The sequence below is a fragment of the Podarcis pityusensis genome, assembly GCF_964106645.2.
Source record: "Podarcis pityusensis genome assembly, contig: HAP1_SCAFFOLD_69, whole genome shotgun sequence".
Lineage (NCBI taxonomy): Eukaryota > Metazoa > Chordata > Lepidosauria > Squamata > Lacertidae > Podarcis > Podarcis pityusensis.
In genome coordinates, this window is record NW_028293394.1 from 72,657 (window position 1) to 99,826 (window position 27,170).

Consider the following 27,170-nt stretch of genomic DNA (forward strand, 5'->3'; position numbering starts at 1 on the left):
CCAGCACCGTGGGGAAAACAGCCGCATACCTTGCATTCCTAGATAACGCTGGAATGCACAGTTGCTAAGCGACGAGGAGTCAGAAGAGTTACTGACTGGGGGCTGGAACACGGAGTGCGTTTTGACTAACTTCGCTGTTCTGTGCAAGGACATTTTATGCAGCTTGCGGTTTATCTGCCAAGTGAAGAGAAGGAAGTAAACAACTGTTGGATTTTACAGGCTCGAGAGTGAGAGCTGAGGCTTGGATTCAAAATGGATGCCAAGAAGAGGGGAGGCCTACCTGATCCACCTCCCCTGACTAATGACAATTACTCATCTTGGTCTATAAAGATGAAAGCCCTGCTGCAGAATCAGAGGGTTTTTGGGGTGATTGAGAACCCCATTCCTGCAGCACCAATGCCAGGTTGGAATTCACAGAATGTGAAAGCCAGGACGGCTATAATTCTGTGTGTCTCAGATCAGCAACTCGTGCACATTCAGGATTTACAGAACGCACGAGAGATTTGGGAAACGCTGCGTAGAACACATCAGAGAGATGCTGGTTCTTCAGCGTTGCTGTATTTTGAAAAGCTGACCAATCTGAGGCTTGCGCCTGATGGAGATGTACAAGCGCATTTGACTGAAATGAAGTTCCTGCGTCAGCAGATGGTGGAGCGCAATTTCCGTCTTCAAGAAGAGGTCTTTTGCTTCATGATTATCAACAGCCTTAATAGGACTTACAAAACGGTTGCCAGTCAGCTTGGTTCCCTACCGGCCACGGATCTCACGGCGGAGAGAGTGTGCGCGGTTGTTCTGAATGAACACGATCGCCTTGCTGCACTGGATGTGAAGGACAGGGGGAGGGAGGGACGGAGTTCTGACTCCCCCACTGATGTTGCTACTGGAGAGCATGCTGTAGCTTTGAATGTTGTCCGATGTTACAGTTGTGGACAGACTGGGCATCTTCAGCGGAACTGTAAGAAGCCACGTCAGCAGAAAAGAGCTAAGGAGAGCTCTGCGAAGCCTGAGGCGTCAGGCAAAAATCGTACCAAGACCCAGGTGAAAGCTGCAAAGGCTTTGATGTCGAAAGGAACCACACCAGAGGCTGGGAACACGTTTGTCATTGACACAGGTTGCACTTTCCACATGACCCCACACAGAAGTCTGTTTTCGACGTTTAAGAAGCAAAGCTTCACTGTGAAGCAGGCCAACGGTCAGGAGCTGGAAGCGACCGGGGTTGGAACTGTGTATCTTGAGAGTCTGAACTTGACTATAGACAATGTGTACCTGGTTCCTGAGTTGAAGTTCAATCTGCTGAGTGTGTCGCAGATTGCAAAGAAAGCACTGAGACTGTCCTATGATAGTAAAAGCTGCAAGATCTTCAAAGATGGAGAGTTGTATCTTTCTGCCAGAGAGAAAGATGGACTGTATTTGTTGACTTTTGATCAAAGTGATTTGGTACTGACGAAATATCTCTTGCAGGTGTGACCAAGAGCGCCCGGAAGGTGGCCAGGGTCGACAGAGCATTTCAGCGGGTGTATGCTGATGTGATTGGCCCTCTAGCACCATCTAGAGGCAGTGCAAGATATTATCTTGTGTGTGTAGATTGTTTCTCTCATTATGTGTGGGTATATACATTAGAGAAACGAAAAGAAGCCTTAGAAAGGTTTAAGAAGTTTTGTGACAAGGTTAAAAGTGAGCATGATGCTAACATCGATTGTCTTTTCACAGATGAGAAGCCAATTTTTCTTTTACAGGATTTTCAGGAGTTCCTGCAGAAGAAAGGGATAAGGCACAAGGTTGCTGTTTCAGCGGAAGCGTGGAACAGAGGTGTCTGTGTAAGGGTGAACAAAGAATTGCAAAAGGGGATGAATGCGCAATTGCTTAGTTCACATTTACCACATGAATATTGGGCGGAGTCGTTAATGTCTTATGTTCACACGTGGTTGAGAAAGGTCTCAAAAGAGTTGGGAAGTTCTCCTTTTGAGAAGCTGTTCCATAGAAAACCTTCTGTTACCTATTTTAAGGTTTTGGGGTCTAATGTGAGGACAGAAGCTCCAGGTGGAGTAAAGAATGCCAGAGGCATTTTTGTGGGATATGAAAAGGGTCTCTACAGAGTAATTTTGTCTGAATCTGGTCAGGTGATTCTCACAAAATTTCTAGAGAGTGCTCCTGAACAGGAGAGAATAATTGTTCACACATTTCCCACAGAGGACGATTCAGATGATGAAGATTTTACAGATTACAGTGGTGATGAAAATGACAGTGATAGCTCACAGAGCTCAGTTGACACAGTCATTGAGAGGAAGTTTTACTCAATGGATAGGCCTTCACAGATGGAGGAAGAACCACTGTTTACTATTGGATCTGGTTCTCCTAAGAGTCCAGAGGCTGAACCAGTGAGCAGAGATGATCAGCACCTCATACACAGGTCTGAAAGAGTTACAAAGGGTGTACCACCCAAGAGGTATTCAAAAGAGTTTGCTAACTTAGCTGTTGCATGTGTTGCTGTTGTACACAACCGAGGACAGGTTGAAGCAGTGTCTAAGTCAGAGACAAAGACACAACAGAGAGCTGCTAGCCAAGGTAATGCAGATGCACTCATTCCTTGGAAGCCAGACAACCAGAGAGATACACTGGGGAAACCAGTGGCGGGTAGTTCCAAGGATGGAACTGAAACAACAGGGGGTTGTTATATGTATAACAACTGTTTGTATTCTTCTCTGGATAACAGTTTGCTCGCAACCCACATTGATACTTTTGGGGGAGGATGTCAGGAAAAAGCAGCAATGCGGCAGCGAGCTGCAGGTGGCTGGAAAGCCAAACAGGATGTTGATGTTTGGGACTGTACCGTGGGAACAAAGGGACAGTCTATTCACTGTACTGAGCACCGGATGTTAGCTCAGAGTGTCGTCTGACCTGTACTGGAAGTACAGGGGAGGAGTCTATCTCTCTCTTCTGTAGCAGACTGGAGAGTGCAGACGTGTTTCTCTGTACTGCTGCAATGACAGAAATAAAGACATGTAAATAGATTTCTGTCTGTCTCTTTCCCCTCCCTGAGGGAAGCAGGGAGGAGGGAGAAATGGTGTGTCCCTCTCACGCTGAGTGGGATCGCCGATTGTGACCTTGCCTGTATCCTGCCGGGAGACGCAGACGGGGAGGTCAACAAGGATCTTAAGCCTGGTGCCTGGAGAGAGGCCAGTTACCTCTGACTGAGGCTTAAGAATCCGACAGTTTTTGCTGACTGTATAGAGCTTCTCCATCTTTGGCTGCAGAGAATATAATCAATCTGATTTCGATGCTGCCCATTTTTTTGATGTCCATGTGTAGAGTCGTCTCTTGTGTTGTTGGAAAAGCGTGTTTGTGATGACCAGCTTGTTCTCTTGACAGAACTCTATTAGCCTTTGCCCTGCTTTGTTTTGATCACCAAGGCCAAACTTGCCAGTTGTTCCTTTTATCTCTTGCCTCCCTACTTTAGCATTCCAATCCCCTATAATGAGAAGAACATCCTTCTTTGGTGTCACTTCTATAAGGTGTTGTTAGTCTTCATAGAATTGGTCAATTTCAGTTTCTTCAGCACCAGTAGTTGGTGCATAAACTTGGATTACTGTGATGTTAAAAGGTCTGCCTTGGATTCGTATCGAGATCATTCTATCATTCTATTCTATGTATAACTCCATACCATCCAACATTTCTCCCATGAACATAGGGACGTCCTAAGGAAAAGCAGGATAACATCAGAAACCAGGACAGCTTCAATAAATCTGGGACTGTCCCGGCAAAATTAGGGACAACTGGAAGGTTTGCAAAAGTGGGGACGTTAAGATCAAGGAACAAGAGAGAAGTCATGAGTGAAGGACAAGCCAAAGGAGAGGTTGAGGGAGGAGGCTTATTGGTTTGTTCTTGTTCTTGTTTTTATTGTGTATTTTGTGTTTGTTACCTTGCATTTTTAAGTTGTAAACCAACCTTAAATCTACGGATGAAGGGCAGTATATACAATTAATAAAATAGTAACAATACTATTTGTTACTATAGACAGGCATGCCATTGTTCAGGAAGGTCTACTGTATAAATAGGGGTATAAATAGTAAAGTACTATAAGTAATAAAGTAGCAGTAGTAAAGTGGAAGTAAAGTGGTAGTAAAGCAATAGTAAACCAGTAGTGAAGTAGCAATTAAGTCATGGTAAAACAATAGTAAAGTGGTGGAATAGAAGCAGTAAAATAGCATTAAAGTAGTAGTAACGCAGTAGTAAAATAGTAGTAAAATGGTAGGAAGGCAGTAGTGAAATAGCAGTAAGACAGTAGTAAAGTAGTAGTAAAGCGGTAGTAAAATGTTGCAATAGTAAAGTGGTGGAATAGTAGTAAAATAGCTTTAAAGTAGTAGTAAAGTTGTAGTAAAATTATAGAAAAATAGTAGTAGTAAAATGATAGTAAGATAGTAGTAAAATGGTAGTAAAGCAGCAGCAAGGTAGTAGTTAAATGGTAGTAAAGTAGTAGTAAAGTAGTAGTAAAATGGTAGTAAAGCAGTAGTAAGGTAGTAGTTAAATGATAGTAAAGTAGTAGCAAAATGGTAGAAAAGTAGTAGCAAAGCGGTAGTAAAGTAGTAGTGAAGCAGTAGTAAAGCAGTAGTGAAATGGTACTAAAGTAGTAGTAAAGTAATAGTAAAACAGTAGTAAAGCAGGAGTAAGAATGAACTCAGAAGTGTTCGTTGTACAAAAAGGCGCCATGTTGGTAGCCTCAATCACAGAGGTTTTTCCAGTTGTTTCCATATAAAGTACTGGGGCGGGGGGAATGGCTTCTCAGTGTTTGTATGTTGATCCCTGTTTACACTATTATGTTAAAAAGTACACCAGAATTTAGTGGCGTTGGATATTTTGGGTCCCAAAATGTCCCCGCCAGCAGTGGCTGCATAAAATCCTTTAGTCAGAACAGAGCGATGGGCAACACACTGTCGTGAGTCAGGAGCTGTGTGAGGAGCCAGTAGTCAAAATACGGGATTTGACTTAGATTATATCTTACCGGCCCAGTGGTTTTTCCTACCTTCTTCAGTAGGCACCATTTTTGAGTGAATGGCCGAAAGTCAGATATTTGATGAAATAGGGATTTTTTCAAAAAAATCTTTTTCTGCCGATTAAGTTGTCGAGGGCTGATTTCTTTCTGAGATAAAACCCCTTCTGTTTCGACCGCCAAACCTCTTAGGGGAGCATTTGCAACCGTTTGGCAACATTCTTGAGTGAATGGCCGAAAGTTAGATTTTTGATGAAATTCTGACCCCCGGGGCTTAGGGATTTTTTCAAAAAAATCTTTTTCTGCCGGTGAAGTTATTGAGGGCTGAATTCTTGTCCTTTGATAAAAAGCCTTCTGTTTCGACCGCCAAACCTCTCAGGGGAGCATTTGCAACCGTTTGTCACCATTTTTGAGTGAATTGCCGAAAGTCAGATATTTTATGAAATTGTAACCCTTAAGGATTTTTTCAAAAAAATCTTTTTCTGACGGTTAAGTTGTTGAGGGATGATTTCTTTTGCTGTGATAAAAAGCCTTCTGTTTCGACCGCCAAACCTCTCAGAGGAGAATTTGCAACCGTTTGGCAGCATTTTTGATTGAATTGCCGAAAGTCAGATTTTTGATCAAATTGTGACCCCGGGGCTTAGAGATTTTTTCAAAAAAATCTTTTTCTGCCGGTGAAGTTGTTGAGGGCTGATTTCTTGTCCTGTGATAATAAGCCTTCTGTTTCTGAGGAGATTTCACCCCTCCCATACACAAGAATCTCCTGATCATCTCCTGATGGTCTCTGCTGACTCTCCAGAGAGAAGGAGGCGTGTCCTGCCTATCTATTTATTCTGCCCAGCAACATATCTGTGTGTGTGTGAGAGAGAGTCAGTCAGTCAGTGTATCGGAGAGAGTGAGAGTGTTGGAGATCCTAGAGATAAGATTGCTGTTAGAGCAGCTGCAGACTCTCAGTGTAGCACTGATTTATGCTTAGAATATTCAGCTCTGTATATAGCTTTGTATCATAGTTGTAGTTATAGAATAAAAGGAAGATATTCTACAGAGCTGCTCTCCGAGTGGTTTATACTCTGCAAGACTCTGCAAAACTCTGCTGCGCAACGACTGTATTATTGAGACAGTGAATCCGGTGCTCTCAGCTCTGAGCTGTGAGTCCACAGCACTGTGACTGTTTCCTGTGAGAAGGAGGTCTCTGGAGGTGCTACCCAGCTCGCCTAGCCCAGTCGGGGTTGAGGTGCAAGAGTCCAGTTGGTGCACTGGCTCTAGGGCGATGCTGACAGTTTCGACCGGCAAACCTCTCAGGGGAGCATTTGCAACCGTTTGGCATCATTTTCGAGTGAATTACCAAAAGTCAGATTTTTGCTGAAATTGTGATCCTCGGGCTTAGGCATTTTTTCAAAGAAATCTTTTTCTCCCAGTTAACTTGTCGAGGGCTGATTTCTTTTGCTGTGATAAAAAGCCTTCTGTTTCGAGCGACAAACCTCTCGGGGGAGCATTTGCAACCGTTTGGCACCATTTTCGAGTGAATTGCCAAAAGTCAGATTTTTGCTGAAATTGTGACCCTCGGGCTTAGGCATTTTTATAAAAAAAATATTTTTCTCCCGGTAAACTTGTCGAGGGCTGATTTCTTTTCCTGTGACAAAAAGCCTTCTGTTTCGACCGCAAAACCTCTCACGGGATCATTTGCAACTATTTGGCAGCATTTTTGAGTGAATTGGAGAACTTCAGATTTTTGCTGAAATTGTGACCCCGGGGTTTAGGGATTTTTTCAAAAAAATCGTTTTCTGCCGGTGAAGTTGTTGAGGGATGATTTCTTGTCCTACTATAAAAAGCCTTCTGTTTCGACCGCAAAAACTCCCAGGGGAGCATTTGCAACCATTTGGCACCATTTTTGAGTGAATTGGAAAACTTCAGATTTTATATGAAATTCTGACCCCGGGGCTTAGGCATTTTTTCAAAAAAATCTTTTTCTGCCGGTGAAGTTGTTGAGGGCTGATTTCTTGTCCAGTGATAAAAAGCCTTTTCTTTCGACCGCAAAACCTCTCACGGGTGCATTTGCAACCGTTTGTCACCATTTTTGAGTGATTTGCCGAAAGTCAGATTTTATTTGAAATTGTAAGCCCTTAGGGATTTTTTCAAAAAAAATCCTTTTCTGCCGGTTAAGTTGTTGAGGGCTGATTTCTTGTGCTGTGATAAAAAGACTTCTGTTTCGACCGCCAAACCTCTCAGAGGTGAATTTGCAACCGTTTGGCAGAATTTTTGAGTGAATTGCCGAAAGTCAGATTTTTGATGAAATTGTGACCCCAGGGCTTAGAGATTTTTTCAAAAAAAGTCTCTTTCTGTCGGTAAGGTTGTTGAGGGCTGATTTCTTGTCCTGTGATAATAAGCCTTCTGTTTCGACCGGCAAACCTTTCAGAGGAGCATTTGCAACCGTTTGGCACCATTTTTGAGTTAATTGGAGAACTTCAGATTTCATATGAAATTCTGACCCCGGGGCTTGGGAATTTTTTCAAAAAAATCTTTTTCTGCCGGTGAAGTTGTTGAGGGCTGATTTCTTGTCCGGTGATAAAAAGCCTTCTGTTTCGATCGGCAAACCTTTCAGGGGAGCATTTGCAACCGTTTGGCACCATTTTTGAGTGAACTGGAGAACTTCAGATTTTTTATGAAATTGTGACCCTCGGGCTTAGGCATTTTTTCAAAAAAATCTTTTTCTCCTGGTTAACTGGTCGAGGGCCGTTTTCTTTTCCTGTGATAAAAAGCCTTCTGTTTCGACCGCAAAACCTCTCACGGGAGCATTTGCAACCGTTTGGCACCATTTTTGAGTGAATTAAAGAACTTCAGATTTTATATGAAATTCCGACCCCGGGGCTTGGGAATTTTTTCAAAAAAATCTTTTTCTGCTGGTGAAGTTATTGAGGGCTGATTTCTTGTCCTGTGATAAAAAGCCTTCTGTTTCGACCAGCAAACCTTTCAGGGGAGCATTTGCAACCGTTTTTCACCATTTTTGAGTGAATTGCCGAAGGTCAGATTTTTGCTGAAATTGTAACCCTTAGGGATTTTTTCAAAAAAATCTTTTTCTGCCGGTTAAGTTGTCGAGGTCTGATTTCTTTTCCTGTGATAAATAGCCTTCTGTTTCAACCGCCAAACCTCTCAGAGGAGAATTTGCAACCGTTTGGCAGCATTTTTGAATGAATTGCCGAAAGTCAGATTTTTGCTGAAATTGCGACCCCGGGGCTTAGGGATTTTTTCAAAAAAATCTTTTTCTCCCGGTTAACTTGTCGAGGGCTGATTTCTTTCCCTGTGATAAACTTCCTTCTGTTTCGACCGCAAAAACTCTCAGGGGAGCATTTGCAACCGTTTGGCACCATTTTTGAGTGAATTGGAGAACTTCAGATTTTATATGAAATTCTGACCCCGGGGCTTGGGAAATGTTTCAAAAAAATCTTTTTCTGCCGATGAAGTTGTTGAGGGCTGATTTCTTGTCCGGTGATAAAAAGCCTTCTGTTTCGACCGGCAAACCTTTCAGGGGAGCATTTGCAACCGTTTGTCACCATTTTTGAGTGAATTGCCGAAAGTCAGATTTTTGATCAAATTGTGACCCCGGGGCTTAGAGATTTTTTCAAAAAAATCTTTTTCTGCCGGTGAAGTTGTTGAGGGCTGATTTCTTGTCCTTTGATAATAAGCCTTCTGTTTCGACAAGCAAACCTCTCAGGGGAGCATTTGCAACCGTTTGGCACCATTTTCGAGTGAATTAGAGAACTTCAGATTTTTTATGAAATTGTGACCCCGGGGCTTAGGGATATATTCAAAAAACTCTTTTTCTGCCAGTGAAGTTGTTGAGGGCTGATTTCTTGTGCGGTGATAAAAAGCCTTCTGTTTCGACCGCAAAACCTGTCACGGGATCATTTGCAACAGTTTGGCACGATTTTTGAGTGAATTGCCGAGGTATTCTTGTCGAACCAGACATGGTGGGCCCCTATTTTAGCATCTCTCTTTACTACTATTAATGCTACTCTTAAGATTCCACCTAATTGGAAACAGAGCATAGTCATCCCCATACATAAAAAGGGGGATCCACAAGATCCGCGTAACTATCGACCTATCAGCCTGCTGGACATATCATACAAGGTCTACTCTAGATTCTTGCTAGAGAAATTAATCGAGTGGGCAGAAGAAACAAAGCTATTCCACCCGGAACAGGCTGGCTTCCGTAAAGGTCACAGCACATCTGGCCAATGTCTTGTTCTATTTACCCTGATTGATAAATACCTAAACAGGTTCAACTGCAAACTACATGCGGCTTTTGTGGACCTGACCTCCGCTTTTGACTCCATCCCCAGAGATAGGCTATGGCAGAAGCTTAGTTACACTAACATAGGTAAGAGACTCCTCCACCTTCTTATGGAAATTCATAATGACATATCGGCCAGAGTAAAATTCGGCCCTCTGGGAGCTCTATCTGATCCTTTCCCTCTGAATAAAGGGGTCAAACAGGGCTGCCTCTTGGCCCCTTTTCTATTCAATTTCTACATCAATGACATCGTTACAACCATGAAGGCCCTAAATCAATCTGCCCCCTCTTTACAACAGCTCAAGATCCCCATATTACTCTATGCGGACGACATGGTGATACTGTCTTTAACCAAGCAGGGCTTAAACAACATGCTCAGAGGGCTCATGACATATTGTGATACCAACTCCCTCAAAATCAATTTCGCCAAAACCAAAATTCTTACTTTTTGGCACGAAAACTCGGAAGCCTTTCTGGAATTTTGAGGGCCACTCTATTGAATATTGTTCAGCATTCAAGTATTTGGGTATCACTTTTCAGCATGGGCTTAGCTGGTCAGCTCACCTAAATATGACCATCCTGGCTGCCCGTAGAACCATCAAAGCCTTGGAGAAATTCTTCTATGCAAAAGGCGGCCAGTTGGTTCCACCAATCAGAAAAGCATTTATCAGCAAAGTCCTCCCGATGTTACTGTATGGGGTTGAAATCTGGGGGTGGAATTTAAAAACACTACAATGGCTGGAGATTCTGCAAAACTCTTTTGCACGAAAGATACTGGGCCTCCCCAAGGGTTCAGTTGCTGCACAGTTAAGAACAGAACTGGGCCTCCCCTCCATTGTTGCGAGAGCCCACATTAGAATCATTAGTTTTTACTGTAAATTAATCAATGCCCCAGGTTCCCTACTAGCTAGGCAAGCCTTTTTAACTTGTTCTCATACCAACAAATGGTCCAAGGCCATGGAGACTATTACTGCACGCTACTCCCTCCCAGATCTCGACACGCTGTCATCTTGGGACCAACATAAAATCCGGGCCTGGATTCTTACAAGAGACGAGGCCATGGACCGGGCACAGTCCATTACAGCTCGCCTCTCCATGTGGCTCCCTAAAGTGAAAGTGGTAAGATCACTTGTCAACTACTTGATAGACCTGACGGAGCCCAACTTGAGAAGAGCATTTACTATGGCCCGTTTCCATTCTATACCCACGGCCTTCCTGCAGGGGATTTACTCTAAGACCCCTATTACTCAGCGTTTATGTCCATGCACAATGAATGAAGTAGAGGACTTCATACATTTCTTTTTCTACTGCCCTATTTATGAGCCAATAAGACCTAAGCTCCTCCTAAGCTCCTCCTCTTGATCCCGTCCACCACTACATCTAAGGAAGACTGTTTGAAATCGCTTCTTGTGGACGCAAATCCCCAAATTTCACGTGGGGTGGCAATCTTTATAGTGCAGGCTCTGAAACTCAGGGCTACTCTGATTGGGTAGTGTGTCCTAGACCTGGACCTGTTTTAATTCTTTTTATTACTTTTTCAACCCAATGTGCCGAGCCTATTTTGGGGCCATTTTATGTTTTATATACATCCGCATTTTGGATTCTTGGCGCTGGCAACTAAATCTTTACATTATTGTCTTAGGGTAATTTAAATGTCATTACGCCAGTAATATCGCTTTGAATTTTGTTTGGTTGCTTGTCTCTAGTATTTTTGTCTTATTTTGCTATGGCTGTATGCTAATGCAATAAAGGTTTTGATATTGAGTGAATTGCGGAAAGCCAGATTTTTGATGAAATTTTGACCCCGGGGCTTGGGAATTTTTTCAAAAAACTCTTTTTCTGCCAGTGAAGTTGTTGAGGGCTGATTTCTTGTGCGGTGATAAAAACCCTACTGTTTCGACCGCCAAACCTCTCAGGGGAGAATTTGCAACCGTTTGGCACCATTTTTGAGTGAATTGCCGAAAGTCAGATTTTATATGAAATTGTAACCCCTTAGGGATTTTTTCAAAAAAATCTTTTTCTGCCGGTAAGGTTGTTGAGGGCTGATTTCTTGTCCTGTGATAAAAAGCATTCTGTTTCGCCCGGCAAACATCTCAGGGGAGCATTTGCAACCGTTCGGCACCATTTTTGCCTGAATTGCCGAAAATCAGATTTTTGCTGAAATTGTGACCCTCGGGCTTCGGCATTTTCTCAAAGAAGTCTTTTTCTCCCGGTTAACTTGTCGAGGTCTGATTTCTTTTGCTGTGATAAAAAGCCTTCTTTTTCGAGCGACAAACCTCTCACGGGAGCATTTGCAACCGTTTCGCACCATTTTCGAGTGAATTGCCAAAAGTCAGATATTTTATGAAATTGTGACCCCGGGGAATATAGATTTTTTTAAAAAAAATCTTTTTCTGCCAGTGAAGTTGTTGAGGGCTGATTTCTTGTCCTGTGATAAAAAGCATTCTGTTTCGACCGCCAAACCTCTCAGGGGACCATTTGCAACCGTTTGCCACCATTTTTGAGTGAATTGCCGAAAGTCAGATATTTTATGAAATTGTGACCCCGGGGCTTAGGGATTTTTTCAAAAAAATCTTTTTCTGCCAGTGAAGTTGTTGAGGGCTGATTTCTTGTCCTGTGATAAAAAGCGCTCTGTTTCAATCGCCAAACCTCTCAGGGGAGCATTTCCAACCGTTTGGCACCATTTTTGAGTGAATTAGAGAACTTCAGATTTTTTATGAAATTGTGACCCCGGGGCTTAGGGATATATTAAAAAAAATCTTTTTCTGCCAGTGAAGTTGTTGAGGGCTGATTTCTTGTCCTGTGATAAAAAGCATTCTGTTTCGACCGCCAAACCTCTCAGGGGACCATTTGCAACCGTTTGGCACCATTTTTGAGTGAATTGCCGAAAGTCAGATATTTTATGAAATTGTGACCCCGGGGCTTAGGGATTTTTTCAAAAAAATCTTTTTCTGCTGGTTAAGTTGTCGAGGGCTGATTTTTTGTCCTGTGATAAAAAGCCTTCTGTTTCGACCGGCAAACCTTTCAGGCGAGCATTTGCAACCGTTTAGCACCATTTTTGAGTGAATTGCCAAAAGTCAGATATTTTATGAAATTGTGACAACGGGGATTAGAGATTTTTTCAAAAAAATCTTTTTCTGCCAGTGAAGTTGTTGAGGGCTGATTTCTTGTCCTGTGATAAAAAGCGTTCTGTTTCAATCGCCAAACCTCTCAGGGGAGCATTTCCAACCGTTTGGCACCATTTTTGAGTGAATTAGAGAACTTCAGATTTTTTATGAAATTGTGACCCCGGGGCTTAGGGATATATTAAAAAAAATCTTTTTCTGCCAGTGAAGTTGTTGAGGGCTGATTTCTTGTCCTGTGATAAAAAGCATTCTGTTTCGACCGCCAAACCTCTCAGGGGAGCATTTGCAACCTTTTTGCACCATTTTCGAGTGAATTGCCAAAAGTCAGATTTTTGATGAAATTGTGACCCCGGGGCTTGGGAATTTTTTCAAAAAAATCTTTTTCTGCCGGTTAAGTTGTTGAGGGCTGATTTCTTGTGCTGTGATAAAAAGCATTCTGTTTCGAGCGGCAAACCTCTCAGGGGAGCATTTGCCACCGTTTGGCACCATTTTTGAGTGAATTGCCGAAAGCCAGATTTTTGCTCAAATTTTGACCCCGGGGCGTAGGGATTTTTTCAAAAAAATCTTTTCCTGCTGGTTAAGTTGACGAGGGCTAATTTTTTGTCCTGTGATAAAAAGCCTTCTGTTTCGACCGCCAAACCTCTCAGGGAAGCATTTACAACCGTTTGGCACCATTTTTGAGTGAATTGCCGAAAGTCAGATTTTTGCTGAAATTGTGACCCCGGGGCTTAGGGATTTTTTCCAAAAAAATCTTTTTCTGCCGGTGAAGTTGTTGAGGGCTAATTTTTTGTCCTGTGATAAAAAGCTTTCTGTTTCGACCGGCAAACCTTTCAGGGGAGCATTTGCAACCGTTTGGCATCATTTTTGAGTGAAACGCCAAAAGTCAGATATTTTATGAAATTGTGACCCCGGGGATTAGAGATTTTTTGAAAAAAATCTTTTTCTGCCAGTGAAGTTGTTGAGGGCTGATTTTTTTTCCTGTGATAAAAGCCTTCTGTTTCGACCGCCAAACCTCTCAGGAGAGCATTTGCAACCGTTTGGCACCATTTTTGAGTTAATTAGAGAACTTCAGATTTTTTATGAAATTGTGACCCCGGGGCTTAGGGATATATTCAAAAAAATCCTTTTCTGCCAGTGAAGTTGTTGAGGGCTGATTTCTTGTCCTGTGATAAAAAGCCTTCTGTTTCGACCGCCAAACCTCTCAGGGGAGCATTTGCCACCGTTTGGCACCATTTTCGAGTGAATTGCGAAAAGTCAGATATTTTATGAAATTGTGACTCCGGGGATTAGAGATTTTTTCAAAAAAATCTTTTCCTGCCGGTGAAATTGTTGAGGGCTGATTCCTTGTACTGTGATAAAAAGCCTTCTGTTTCGACCACCAAACCTGTCGGTGGAGCATTTGCAACCGTTTGGCACCATTTTTGAGTGAATTGCCGAAAGGCAGATTTTTGCTGAAATTCTGACCCCAGGGCTTAGGGATTTTTTCAAAAAAATCTTTTTTTGCCGGTGAAGTTGTTGAGGGCTGATTTCTTGTCCTGTAATAAAAAGCCTTCTGTTTCGACCGCCAAACCTCTCAGGAGAGCATTTGCAACCGTTTGGCACAATTTTTGAGTGAATTGGAGAACTTCAAATTTTTTTATGAAATTGTGACCCCGGGGCTTATAGATTTTTTCAAAAAAATCTTTTTCTGCCGGTGAAGTTGTTGAGGGCTGATTCCTTGTCCTGTTATAAAAAGCCTTCTGTTTCGACCGGCAAACTTTTCAGGGGAGCATTTGCAACCGTTTGGAACCATTTTTGAGTGAATTGCGAAAAGTCAGATATTTTATGAAATTGTGACTCCGGGGATTAGAGATTTTTTCAAAAAAATCTTTTTCTGCCAGTGAAGTTGTTGAGGGCTGATTTCTTGGCCTGTGATAAAAAGCCTTCTGTTTCGACCACCAAACCTTTCGGTGGAGCATTTGCAACCGTTTGGCACCATTTTTGAGTGAATTGCCGAAAGGCAGATTTTTGCTGAAATTCTGACCCCAGGGCTTAGGTATTTTTTCAAAAAAATCTTTTTCTGCTGGTTAAGTTGTTGAGGGCAGATTTCTTGTCCTGTGAAAAAAAGCCTTCTGTTTCGAACCGGCAAACCTTTCAGAGGAGCATTTGCAACCGTTTGGCACCATTTTTGAGTGAATTGGAGAACTTCAGATTTTTTATGAAATTGTGACCCCGGGGCTTAGAGATTTTTTCAAAAAAATCTTTTTCTGCCGGTCAATTTGTTGAGGGCCGATTTCTTCTGCTGTGGTAAAAAGCATTCTGTTTTGACCGCCAAACCTCTCAGGGGAGCATTTGCCACCCTTTGGCACCATTTTTGAGTAAAACGCCGAAAACCAGATTTTTGATGAAATTGTGACCCCGGGGGTTAGGGATTTTCTCTAAAAAACACTTTTTCTGCCGGTGAAGTTGTTGAGGGCTGATTTCTTGTCCTGTGATAAAAAGCCTTCTGTTTCAACCGCCAAACCTCTAAGGGTAGCATTTACAACCGTTAGGAACGATTTTTGAGTGAATTGCCGAAAGTCAGATTTTTGCTGAAATTGTGACCCCGGGGCTTAGGGATTTTTTCAAAATAATCTTTTTCTGCTGGTGAAGTTGTTGAGGGCTGATTTCTTGTCCTGTGATAAAAAGCCTTCTTTTTCGACCGGCAAACCTTTCAGAGGAGCATTTGCAACCGTTTGGCACCATTTTCGAGTGAATTGCCGAAAGTCAGGTTTTTGCTGAAATTTTGACCCCTGGGCTTAGGGATTTTTTCAAAAAAATCTTTTTCTCCCGGTTAACTTGTTGAGGGCTGATTTCTTGTCCTGTGAAGAAAAGCCTTCTGTTTCGAACCGGCAACCCTTTCAGAGGAGCATTTGCAACCGTTTGGCACCATTTTTGAGTGAATTGGAGAACTTCAGATTTTTTATGAAATTGTGACCCCGGGGCTTAGAGATTTTTTCAAAAAAATCTTTTTCTGCCGGTCAATTTGTTGAGGGCCGATTTCTTCTGCTGTGGTAAAAAGCATTCTGTTTTGACCGCCAAACCTCTCAGGGGAGCATTTGCCACCATTTGGCACCATTTTTGAGTAAATTGCCGAAAACCAGATTTTTGATGAAATTGTGACCCCGGGGGTTAGGGATTTTCTCTAAAAAACACTTTTTCTGCTGGTGAAGTTGTTGAGGGCTGATTTCTTGTCCTGTGATAAAAAGCCTTCTGTTTCAACCGCCAAACCTCTAAGGGTAGAATTTACAACCGTTAGGAACGATTTTTGAGTGAATTGCCGAAAGTCAGATTTTTGCTGAAATTGTGACCCCGGGGCTTAGGGATTTTTTCAAAATAATCTTTTTCTGCTGGTGAAGTTGTTGAGGGCTGATTTCTTGTCCTGTGATAAAAAGCCTTCTTTTTCGACCGGCAAACCTTTCAGAGGAGCATTTGCAACCGTTTGGCACCATTTTCGAGTGAATTGCCGAAAGTCAGGTTTTTGCTGAAATTTTGACCCCTGGGCTTAGGGATTTTTTCAAAAAAATCTTTTTCTCCCGGTTAACTTGTTGAGGGCTGATTTCTTGTCCTGTGATAAAAAGCCTTCTGTTTCGACAGCCAAACCTCTCAGAGGAGCATTTGCAACCGTTTGGCACCATCTTCGAGTGAATTGCCGAAAGTCAGATTTTTGCTGAAATTGTGACCCCGGGGCTTAGAGATTTTTTCAAAAAAATCTTTTTCTGCCGGTGAAGTTGTTGAGGACTGATTTCTTGTACTGTGATAAAAAGCCTTCTGTTTTGAACCGGCAAACCTTTCAGAGGAGCATTTGCAACCGTTTGGCACCATTTTTGAGTGAATTGGAGAACTTCAGATTTTTTATGAAATTGTGACCCCGGGGCTTAGAGATTTTTTCAAAAAAATCTTTTTCTGCCGGTGAATTTGTTGAGGGCCGATTTCTTGTGCTGTGGTAAAAAGCATTCTGTTTCGACCGCCAAACCTCTCAGGGGAGCATTTGCCACCGTTTGGCACCATTTTTGAGTGAATTGCCGAAAACCAGATTTTTGATGAAATTGTGACCCCGGGGGTTAGGGATTTTTTCTAAAAAACACTTTTTCTGCCGGTGAAGTTGTTGAGGGCTGATTTCTTGTCCTGTGATAAAAGGCCTTCTGTTTCAACCGCCAAACCTCTAAGGGTAGCATTTACAACCGTTTGGAACGATTTTTGAGTAAATTGCCGAAAGTCAGATTTTTGCTGAAATCGTGACCCCGGGGCTTAGGGATTTTTTCAAAATAATCTTTTTCTGCCGGTGAAGTTGTTGATGGCTGATTTCTTGTCCTGTGATAAAAAGCCTTCTTTTTCGACCGGCAAACCTTTCAGAGGAGCATTTGCAACCGTTTGGCACCATTTTCGAGTGAATTGCCGAAAGTCAGGTTTTTGCTGAAATTTTGACCCCTGGGCTTAGGGATTTTTTCAAAAAAATCTTTTTCTCCCGGTTAACTTGTTGAGGGCTGATTTCTTGTCCTGTGATAAAAAGCCTTCTGTTTCGACAGCCAAACCTCTCAGGAGAGCATTTGCAACCGTTTGGCACCATCTTCGAGTGAATTGCCGAAAGTCAGATTTTTGCTGAAATTGTGACCCCGGGGCTTAGGGATTTTTTCAAAAAAATCTTTTTCTGCCGGTGAAGTTGTTGAGGACTGATTTCTTGTACTGTGATAAAAAGCCTTCTGTTTCGAACCGGCAAACCTTTCAGAGGAGCATTTGCAACCGTTTGGCACCATCTTCGAGTGAATTGGAGAACTTCAGATTTTTTATGAAATTGTGACCCCGGGGCTTAGAGATTTTTTCAAAAAAATCTTTTTCTGCCGGTGAAGTTGTTGAGTTCTGATTTCTTGTCCTGTGCTAAAAAGCCTTCTGTTTCGACCGGAAAACCTTTCAGGGGAGCATTTGCAACCGTTTGGCACCATTTTTGAGTGAATTGCCGAAAGTCAGATTTTTGATGAAATTCTGACCCCGGGGCTTAGGGATTTTCTCAAAAAAAAACTTTTTCTGCCGGTGAAGTTGTTGAGGGCAGATTTCTTGTCCTGTGATAAAAAGCCTTCTGTTTCGACCGGCAAACCTTTCGATGGAGCATTTGAAACCGTTTGGCACCATTTTTGAGTGAATTGCCGAAAGGCAGATTTTTTCTGAAATTCTGACCCCAGGGCTTAGGGATTTTTTCAAAAAAATCTTTTTCTGCTGGTTAAGTTGTTGAGGGCAGATTTCTTGTCCTTTGAAAAAAAGCCTTCTGTTTCGACGGCCAAACATCGCAGGAGAGCATTTGCAACCGTTTGGCACCATTTTTGAGTGAATTGCCAAAAGTCAGATTTTTGCTGAAATCGTGACCCCGGGGCTTAGGGATTTTTTCAAAATAATCTTTTTCTGCCGGTGAAGTTGTTGAGGGCTGATTTCTTGTCCTGTGATAAAAAGCCTTCTTTTTCGACTGGCAAAACTTTCAGAGGAGCATTTGCAACCGTTTGGCACCATTTTCGAGTGAATTGCCGAAAGTCAGGTTTTTGCTGAAATTTTGACCCCTGGGCTTAGGGATTTTTTTCAAAAAAAGCTTTTTCTGCCGGTGAAGTTGTTGAGGGCTGATTTCTTGTGATGTGATAAAAAGCCTTCTGTTTCGACCGCCAATCGTCTCAGGGGAGCATTTGCAACCGTTTGGAACCATTTTTAAGTGAATTGCCGAAAGTCAGATTTTTGTTGAAATTGTGACGCCGGGGCTTAGGGATTTTTTCAAAAAAATCTTTTCTTGCCGGTAAAATTATTGAGGGCTGATTCCTTGTCCTGTTATAAAAAGCCTTCTATTTCGACCGGCAAACCTTTCAGGGGAGCATTTGCAACCGTTTGGAACCATTTTTAAGTGAATTGCCGAAAGTCAGATTTTTGTTGAAATTGTGACGCCGGGGCTTAGGGATTTTTTCAAAAAAATCTTTTCCTGCCGGTGAAATTGTTGAGGGCTGATTCCTTGTCCTGTTATAAAAAGCCTTCTGTTTCGACCGGCAAACCTTTCAGGGGAGCATTTGCAACCGTTTGGAACCATTTTTGAGTGAATTGCAAAAAGTCAGATATTTTATGAAATTTTGACTCTGGGGATTAGAGATTTTTTCAAAAAAATCTTTTTCTGCCAGTGAACTTCTTGAGGGCTGATTTCTTGTCCTGTGATAAAAAGGCTTCTGTTTCGACCACCAAACCTTTCGGTGGAGCATTTGCAACCGTTTGGCACCATTTTTGAGTGAATTGCCGAAAGGCAGATTTTTGCTGAAATTCTGACCCCAGGGCTTAGGGATTTTTTCAAAAAAATCTTTTTTTGCCGGTGAAGTTGTTGAGGGCTGATTTCTTGTCCTGTGATAAAGAGCCTTCTGTTTCGACCGCCAAACCTCTCAGGAGAGCATTTGCAACCGTTTGGCACAATTTTTGAGTGAATTGGAGAACTTCAATTTTTTTACGAAATTGTGACCCCGGGGCTTATAGATTTTTTCAAAAAAATCTTTTTCTGCCGTTGAAGTTGTTGAGGGCTGATTTCTTGTGCGGTGATAAAAAGCCTTCTGTTTCGACCGCCAAACCTCTAAGGGTAGCATTTACAACCGTTTGGAACCATTTTTAAGTGAATTGCCGAAAGTCAGATTTTTGTTGAAATTGTGACGCCGGGGCTTAGGGATTTTTTCAAAAAAATCTTTTCCTGCCGGTGAAATTGTTGAGGGCTGATTCCTTGTCCTGTTATAAAAAGCCTTCTGTTTCGACCGGCAAACCTTTCAGGGGAGCATTTGCAACCGTTTGGAACCATTTTTGAGTGAATTGCGAAAAGTCAGATATTTTATGAAATTGTGACTCCGGGGATTAGAGTTTTTTCAAAAAAATCTTTTCCTGCCAGTTAAGTTGTTGAGGGCTGATTTCTTGTCCTGTGATAAAAAGCCTTCTGTTTCGACCACCAAACCTTTCGGTGGAGCATTTGCAACCGTTTGGCACCATTTTTGAGTGAATTGCCGAAAGGCAGATTTTTGCTGAAATTCTGACCCCAGGGCTTAGGGATTTTTTCAAAAAAATCTTTTTCTGCTGGTTAAGTTGTTGAGGGCAGATTTCTTGTCCTGTGAAAAAAAGCCTTCTGTTTCGACGGTCAAACCTCTCAGGAGAGCATTTGCAACCGTTTGGCACCATTTTTGAATGAATTGCTGAAAGTCAGATTTTTGCTGAAATTTTGACCCCGGGGCTTAGGGATTTTTTCAAAAAAACATTTTTCTGCCGTTGAAGTTGTTGAGGGCTGATTTCTTGTCCTGTGATAAAAAGCCTTCTGTTTTGACCGGAAAACCTTTCAGGGGAGCATTTGCAACCGTTTGGCACCATTTTTGAGTGAATTACCGAAAGTCAGATTTTTTATGAAATTGTGACCCCGGGGCTTAGGGATTTTTTCAAAAAAATCTTTTTCTCCCGGTTAACTTGTTGAGGGCTGATTTCTTGTCCTGTGATAAAAAGCCTTCTGTTTCGACAGCCAAACCTCTCAGAGGAGCATTTGCAACCGTTTGGCACCATCTTCGAGTGAATTGCCGAAAGTCAGATTTTTACTGAAATTGTGACCCCGGGGCTTAGGGATTTTTTCAAAAGAATCTTTTTTTGCCGGTGAAGTTGTTGAGGGCTGATTTCTTGTCCTGTGATAAAAAGCCTTCTGTTTCGACCGGCAAACCTTTCGGTGGAGCATTTGCAACCTTTTGGCACCATTTTTGAGTGAATTGCCGAAAGGCAGATTTTTTCTGAAATTCTGACCCCAGGGCTTAGGGATTATTTCAAAAAAATCTTTTTCTGCCGGTGAAGTTGTTGAGGACTGATTTCTTGTCCTGTGATAAAAAGCCTTCTGTTTCAACCGCCAAACCTCTAAGGGTAGCATTTACAACCGTTTGGAACCATTTTTAAGTGAATTGCCGAAAGTCAGATTTTTGTTGAAATTGTGACGCCGGGGCTTAGGGATTTTTTCAAAAAAATCTTTTCCTGCCGGTGAAATTGTTGAGGGCTGATTCCTTGTCCTGTTATAAAAAGCCTTCTGTTTCGACCGGCAAACCTTTCAGGGGAGCATTTGCAACCGTTTGGAACCATTTTTGAGTGAATTGCGAAAAGTCAGATATTTTATGAAATTGTGACTCCGGGGATTAGAGTTTTTTCAAAAAAATCTTTTCCTGCCAGTTAAGTTGTTGAGGGCTGATTTCTTGTCCTGTGATAAAAAGCCTTCTGTTTCGACCACCAAACCTTTCGGTGGAGCATTTGCAACCGTTTGGCACCATTTTTGAGTGAATTGCCGAAAGGCAGATTTTTGCTGAAATTCTGACCCCAGGGCTTAGGGATTTTTTCAAAAAAATCTTTTTCTGCTGGTTAAGTTGTTGAGGGCAGATTTCTTGTCCTGTGAAAAAAAGCCTTCTGTTTCGACGGTCAAACCTCTCAGGAGAGCATTTGCAACCGTTTGGCACCATTTTTGAATGAATTGCTGAAAGTCAGATTTTTGCTGAAATTTTGACCCCGGGGCTTAGGGATTTTTTCAAAAAAACATTTTTCTGCCGTTGAAGTTGTTGAGGGCTGATTTCTTGTCCTGTGATAAAAAGCCTTCTGTTTTGACCGGAAAACCTTTCAGGGGAGCATTTGCAACCGTTTGGCACCATTTTTGAGTGAATTACCGAAAGTCAGATTTTTTATGAAATTGTGACCCCGGGGCTTAGGGATTTTTTCAAAAAAATCTTTTTCTCCCGGTTAACTTGTTGAGGGCTGATTTCTTGTCCTGTGATAAAAAGCCTTCTGTTTCGACAGCCAAACCTCTCAGAGGAGCATTTGCAACCGTTTGGCACCATCTTCGAGTGAATTGCCGAAAGTCAGATTTTTACTGAAATTGTGACCCCGGGGCTTAGGGATTTTTTCAAAAGAATCTTTTTTTGCCGGTGAAGTTGTTGAGGGCTGATTTCTTGTCCTGTGATAAAAAGCCTTCTGTTTCGACCGGCAAACCTTTCGGTGGAGCATTTGCAACCTTTTGGCACCATTTTTGAGTGAATTGCCGAAAGGCAGATTTTTTCTGAAATTCTGACCCCAGGGCTTAGGGATTATTTCAAAAAAATCTTTTTCTGCCGGTGAAGTTGTTGAGGACTGATTTCTTGTCCTGTGATAAAAAGCCTTCTGTTTCAACCGCCAAACCTCTAAGGGTAGCATTTACAACCGTTTGGAACGATTTTTGAGTGAATTGCCGAAAGTCAGATTTTTGCTGAAATCGTGACCCCGGGGCTTAGGGATTTTTTCAAAATAATCTTTTTCTGCCGGTGAAGTTGTTGAGGGCTGATTTCTTGTCCTGTGATAAAAAGCCTTCTTTTTCGACTGGCAAAACTTTCAGAGGAGCATTTGCAACCGTTTGGCACCATTTTCGAGTGAATTGCCGAAAGTCAGGTTTTTGCTGAAATTTTGACCCCTGGGCTTAGGGATTTTTTTCAAAAAAAGCTTTTTCTGCCGGTGGAGTTGTTGAGGGCTGATTTCTTGTGATGTGATAAAAAGCCTTCTGTTTCGACCGCCAATCGTCTCAGGGGAGCATTTGCAACCGTTTGGAACCATTTTTAAGTGAATTGCCGAAAGTCAGATTTTTGTTGAAATTGTGACGCCGGGGCTTAGGGATTTTTTCAAAAAAATCTTTTCTTGCCCGTAAAATTATTGAGGGCTGATTCCTTGTCCTGTTATAAAAAGCCTTCTGTTTCGACGGCCAAACCTCTCAGGAGAGCATTTGCAACCGTTTGGCACCATTTTTGAATGAATTGCCAAAAGTCAGATTTTTGCTGAAATTTTGACCCCGGGGCTTAGGGATTTTGTCAAAAAAACATTTTTCTGCCGGTGAAGTTGTTGAGTTCTGATTTCTTGTCCTGTGCAAAAAAGCCTTCTGTTTCGACCGGAAAACCTTTCAGGGGAGCATTTGCAACCGTTTGGCACCATTTTTGAGTGAATTGCCGAAAGTCAGATTTTTGCTGAAATTTTGACCCCGGGGCTTAGGGATTTTCTCAAAAAAAAACTTTTTCTGCCAGTGAGGTTGTTGAGGGCTGATTTCTTTTCCTGTGATAAAAAGCCTTCTGTTTCAATCGCCAAACCTCTCAGGGGAGCATTTCCAACCGTTTGGCACCATTTTTGAGTGAATTAGAGAACTTCAGATTTTTTATGAAATTGTGACCCCGGGGCTTAGGGATATATTAAAAAAAATCTTTTTCTGCCAGTGAAGTTGTTGAGGGCTGATTTCTTGTCCTGTGATAAAAAGCATTCTGTTTCGACCGCCAAACCTCTCAGGGGAGCATTTGCAACCTTTTTGCACCATTTTCGAGTGAATTGCCAAAAGTCAGATTTTTGATGAAATTGTGACCCCGGGGCTTGGGAATTGTTTCAAAAAAATCTTTTTCTGCCGGTTAAGTTGTTGAGGGCTAATTTTTTGTCCTGTGATAAAATGCCTTCTGTTTCGACCGCCAAACCTCTCAGAGAAGCATTTGCAATGGTTTGGCACCATTTTCGAGTGAATTGCCGAAAGTCAGATTTTTGCTGAAATTGTGACCCCGGGGCTTAGGGATTTTTTCAAAAAAATATTTTTCTGCCGGTGAAGTTGTTGAGGGCTGATTTTTTGTCCTGTGATAAAAAGCTTTCTGTTTCGACCGGCAAACCTTTCAGGGGAGCATTTGCAACCGTTTGGCATCATTTTTGAGTGAATTGCCAAAAGTCAGATATTTTATGAAATTGTGACCCCGGGGATTAGAGATTTTTTGAAAAAAATCTTTTTCTGCCAGTGAAGTTGTTGAGGGCTGATTTTTTTTCCTGTTATAAAAGCCTTCTGTTTCGACCGCCAAACCTCTCAGGAGAGCATTTGCAACCGTTTGGCACCATTTTTGAGTGAATTAGAGAACTTCAGATTTTTTATGAAATTGTGACCCCGGGGCTTAGGGATATATTCAAAAAAATCCTTTTCTGCCAGTGAAGTTGTTGAGGGCTGATTTCTTGTCCTTTGATAAAAAGCCTTCTGTTTCGACCGCCAAACCTCTCAGGGGAGCATTTGCCACCGTTTGGAACCATTTTCGAGTGAATTGCCGAAAGTCAGGTTTTTGCTGAAATTTTGACCCCTGGGCTTAGGGATTTTTTTCAAAAAAAGCTTTTTCTGCCGGTGAAGTTGTTGAGGGCTGATTTCTTCTGATGTGATAAAAAGCCTTCTGTTTCGACCGGCAAACCTTTCAGAGGAGCATTTGCAACCGTTTGGCACCATTTTTGATTGAATTGGAGAACTTCAGATTTTTGATGAAATTCTGACCCCGTGGCTTCGGAATTTTTTCAAAAAAATCTTTTTCTGTCGGTTAAGTTGTTGAGGTCTGATTTCTTGTCCTGTTATAAAAAGCCTTCTGTTTCGACCGGCAAACCTTTCAGGGGAGCATTTGCAACCGTTTGGAACCATTTTTAAGTGAATTGCCGAAAGTCAGATTTTTGTTGAAATTGTGACGCCGGGGCTTAGGGATTTTTTCAAAAAAATCTTTTCCTGCCGGTGAAATTGTTGAGGGCTGATTCCTTGTCCTATTATAAAAAGCCTTCTGTTTCGACCGGCAAACCTTTCAGGGGAGCATTTGCAACCGTTTGGAACCATTTTTGAGTGAATTGCGAAAAGTCAGATATTTTATGAAATTGTGACTCCGGGGATTAGAGTTTTTTCAAAAAAATCTTTTCCTGCCAGTTAAGTTGTTGAGGGCTGATTTCTTGTCCTGTGATAAAAAGCCTTCTGTTTCGACGACCAAACCTTTCGGTGGAGCATTTGCAACCGTTTGGCACCGTTTTTGAGTGAATTGCCGAAAGGCAGATTTTTGCTGAAATTCTGACCCCAGGGTTTAGGGATTTTTTCAAAAAAATCTTTTTCTGCTGGTTAAGTTGTTGAGGGCTGATTTCTTGTCCTGTGATAAAAAGCCTTCTGTTTTGACCGGAAAACCTTTCAGGGGAGCATTTGCAACCGTTTGGCACCATTTTTGAGTGAATTACCGAAAGTCAGATTTTTTATGAAATTGTGACCCCGGGGCTTAGGGATTTTTTCAAAAAAATCTTTTTCTCCCGGTTAACTTGTTGAGGGCTGATTTCTTGTCCTGTGATAAAAAGCCTTCTGTTTCGACAGCCAAACCTCTCAGAGGAGCATTTGCAACCGTTTGGCACCATCTTCGAGTGAATTGCCGAAAGTCAGATTTTTACTGAAATTGTGACCCCGGGGCTTAGGGATTTTTTCAAAAGAATCTTTTTTTGCCGGTGAAGTTGTTGAGGGCTGATTTCTTGTCCTGTGATAAAAAGCCTTCTGTTTCGACCGGCAAACCTTTCGGTGGAGCATTTGCAACCTTTTGGCACCATTTTTGAGTGAATTGCCGAAAGGCAGATTTTTTCTGAAATTCTGACCCCAGGGCTTAGGGATTATTTCAAAAAAATCTTTTTCTGCCGGTGAAGTTGTTGAGGACTGATTTCTTGTCCTGTGATAAAAAGCCTTCTGTTTCGACCGGAAAACCTTTCAGGGGAGCATTTGCAACCGTTTGGCACCATTTTTGAGTGAATTGCCGAAAGTTAGATTTCTCCTGTAATTGTGATCCTGGGGCTTAGGGATTTTTTCAAAAAAATCTTTTTCTCCCGGATAACTTGTCGAGGGCTGATTTCTTTTCCTGTGATAAAAAGCCTTCTGTTTCGACTGCCAAACCTCTCAGGAGAGCATTTGTAACTGTTTGGCACAATTTTTGAGTGAATTGGAGAACTTCCGATTTTTTATGAAATTGTGACCCCGGGGCTTAGAGATTATTTCAAAAAAATCTTTTTCTGCCTGTAAATTTGTTGAGGGCCGATTTCTTGTGCTGTGATAAAAAGCATTCTGTTTCGACCGCCAAACCTCTCAGGGGAGCATTTGCCACCGTTTGGCACCATTTTTGAGTGAATTGCCGAAAGCCAGATTTTTGATGAAATTGTGACCCCGGGGCTTAGGGATTTTCTCAAAAAAACACTTTTTCTGCCGGTGAAGTTGTTGAGGGCTGATTTCTTGTCCTGTGATAAAAAGCCTTCTGTTTCAACCGCCAAACCTCTAAGGGTAGCATTTACAACCGTTTGGAACGATTTTTGAGTGAATTGCCGAAAGTCAGATTTTTGCTGAAATTGTGACCCCGGGGCTTAGGGATTTTTTCAAAATAATCTTTTTCTGCCGGTGAAGTTGTTGAGGGCTGATTTCTTGTCCTGTGATAAAAGCCTTCTTTTTCGACCGGCAAAGCTTTCAGAGGAGCATTTGCAATGGTTTGGCACCATTTTCGAGTGAATTGCCGAAAGTCAGGTTTTTGCTGAAATTTTGACCCCTGGGCTTAGGGATTTTTTCAAAAAAATCTTTTTCTGCCGGTGAAGTTGTTGAGGGCTGATTTCTTGTGATGTGATAAAAAGCCTTCTGTTTCGACCGCCAATCCTCTCAGGGGAGCATTTGCAACCGTTTGGCACCATTTTTGAGTGAATTGGAGAACTTCAGATTTTTCATGAAATTCTGACCCCGGGGCTTAGGGATTTTCTCAAGAAAACACTTTTTCTGCCGGTGAAGTTGTTGAGGGCTGATGTCTTTTCCTGTGATAAAAAGCCTTCTGTTTCGACAGCCAAACCTCTCAGAGGGCATTTGCAACCGTTTGGCACCATCTTCGAGTGAATTGCCGAAAGTCAGATTTTTGCTGAAATTGTGACCCCGGGACTTAGGGATTTTTTCAAAAAAATCTTTTTCTGCCGGTGAAGTTGTTGAGGACTGATTTCTTGTACGGTGATAAAAAGCCTTCTGTTTCGAACCGGCAAACCTTTCAGAGGAGCATTTGCCACCATTTGGCACCATTTTTGAGTGAATTGCCGAAAACCAGATTTTTGATGAAATTGTAACCCCGGGGGATAGGAATTTTCTCTAAAAAACACTTTTTCTGCCGGTGAAGTTGTTGAGGGCTGATTTCTTGTCCTGTGATAAAAGGCCTTCTGTTTCAACCGCCAAACCTCTAAGGGTAGCATTTACAACCGTTGGGAACGATTTTTGAGTGAATTGCCGAAAGTCAGATTTTTGCTGAAATTGTGACCCCGGGGCTTAGGGATTTTTTCAAAATAATCTTTTTCTGCCGGTGAAGTTGTTGAGGGCTGCTTTCTTGTCCTGTGGTAAAAAGCCTTCTTTTTCGACCGGCAAACCTTTCAGAGGAGCATTTGCAACCGTTTGGCACCATTTTCGAGTGAATTGCCGAAAGTCAGGTGTTTGCTGAAATTTTGACCCCTGGGCTTAGGGATTTTTTTCAAAAAAAGCTTTTTCTGCCGGTGAAGTTGTTGAGGGCTGATTTCATGTGATGTGATAAAAAGCCTTCTGTTTCGACCGCCAATCCTCTCAGGGGAGCATTTGCAACCGTTTGGAACCATTTTTAAGTGAATTGCCGAAAGTCAGATTTTTGTTGAGATTGTGACGCCGGGGCTTAGGGATATTTTCAAAAAAATCTTTTCATGCCGGTGAAATTGTTGAGGGCTGATTCCTTGGCCTGTTATAAAAAGCCTTCTGTTTCGACCGGCAAACCTTTCAGGGGAGCATTTGCAACCGTTTGGAACCATTTTTGAGTGAATTGCGAAAAGTCAGATATTTTATGAAATTGTGACTCCGGGGATTCGAGATTTTTTCTAAAAAATCTTTTTCTGCCAGTAAACTTGTTGAGGGCTGATTTCTTGTCCTGTGATAAAAATC

General features: G+C 42.1%; 1 protein-coding gene across 1 annotated transcript in view; it reads left to right on the forward strand.

Annotated features, from left to right (window-relative positions):
• Positions 1 to 252: 252 nt before the first annotated feature.
• LOC308468994 (uncharacterized protein) overlaps positions 253 to 27,170 on the forward strand; it is a gene marked incomplete at both ends in the record, with an annotated part of 77,040 nt that continues 50,122 nt past the window's right edge. The window contains 2 exons of the mRNA XM_081024320.1: positions 253 to 403; positions 1,621 to 2,229. Coding sequence (XP_080880446.1) covers positions 253 to 403; positions 1,621 to 2,229 — 760 coding nt within the window. The remainder of the gene's footprint in view (positions 404 to 1,620; positions 2,230 to 27,170) is intronic.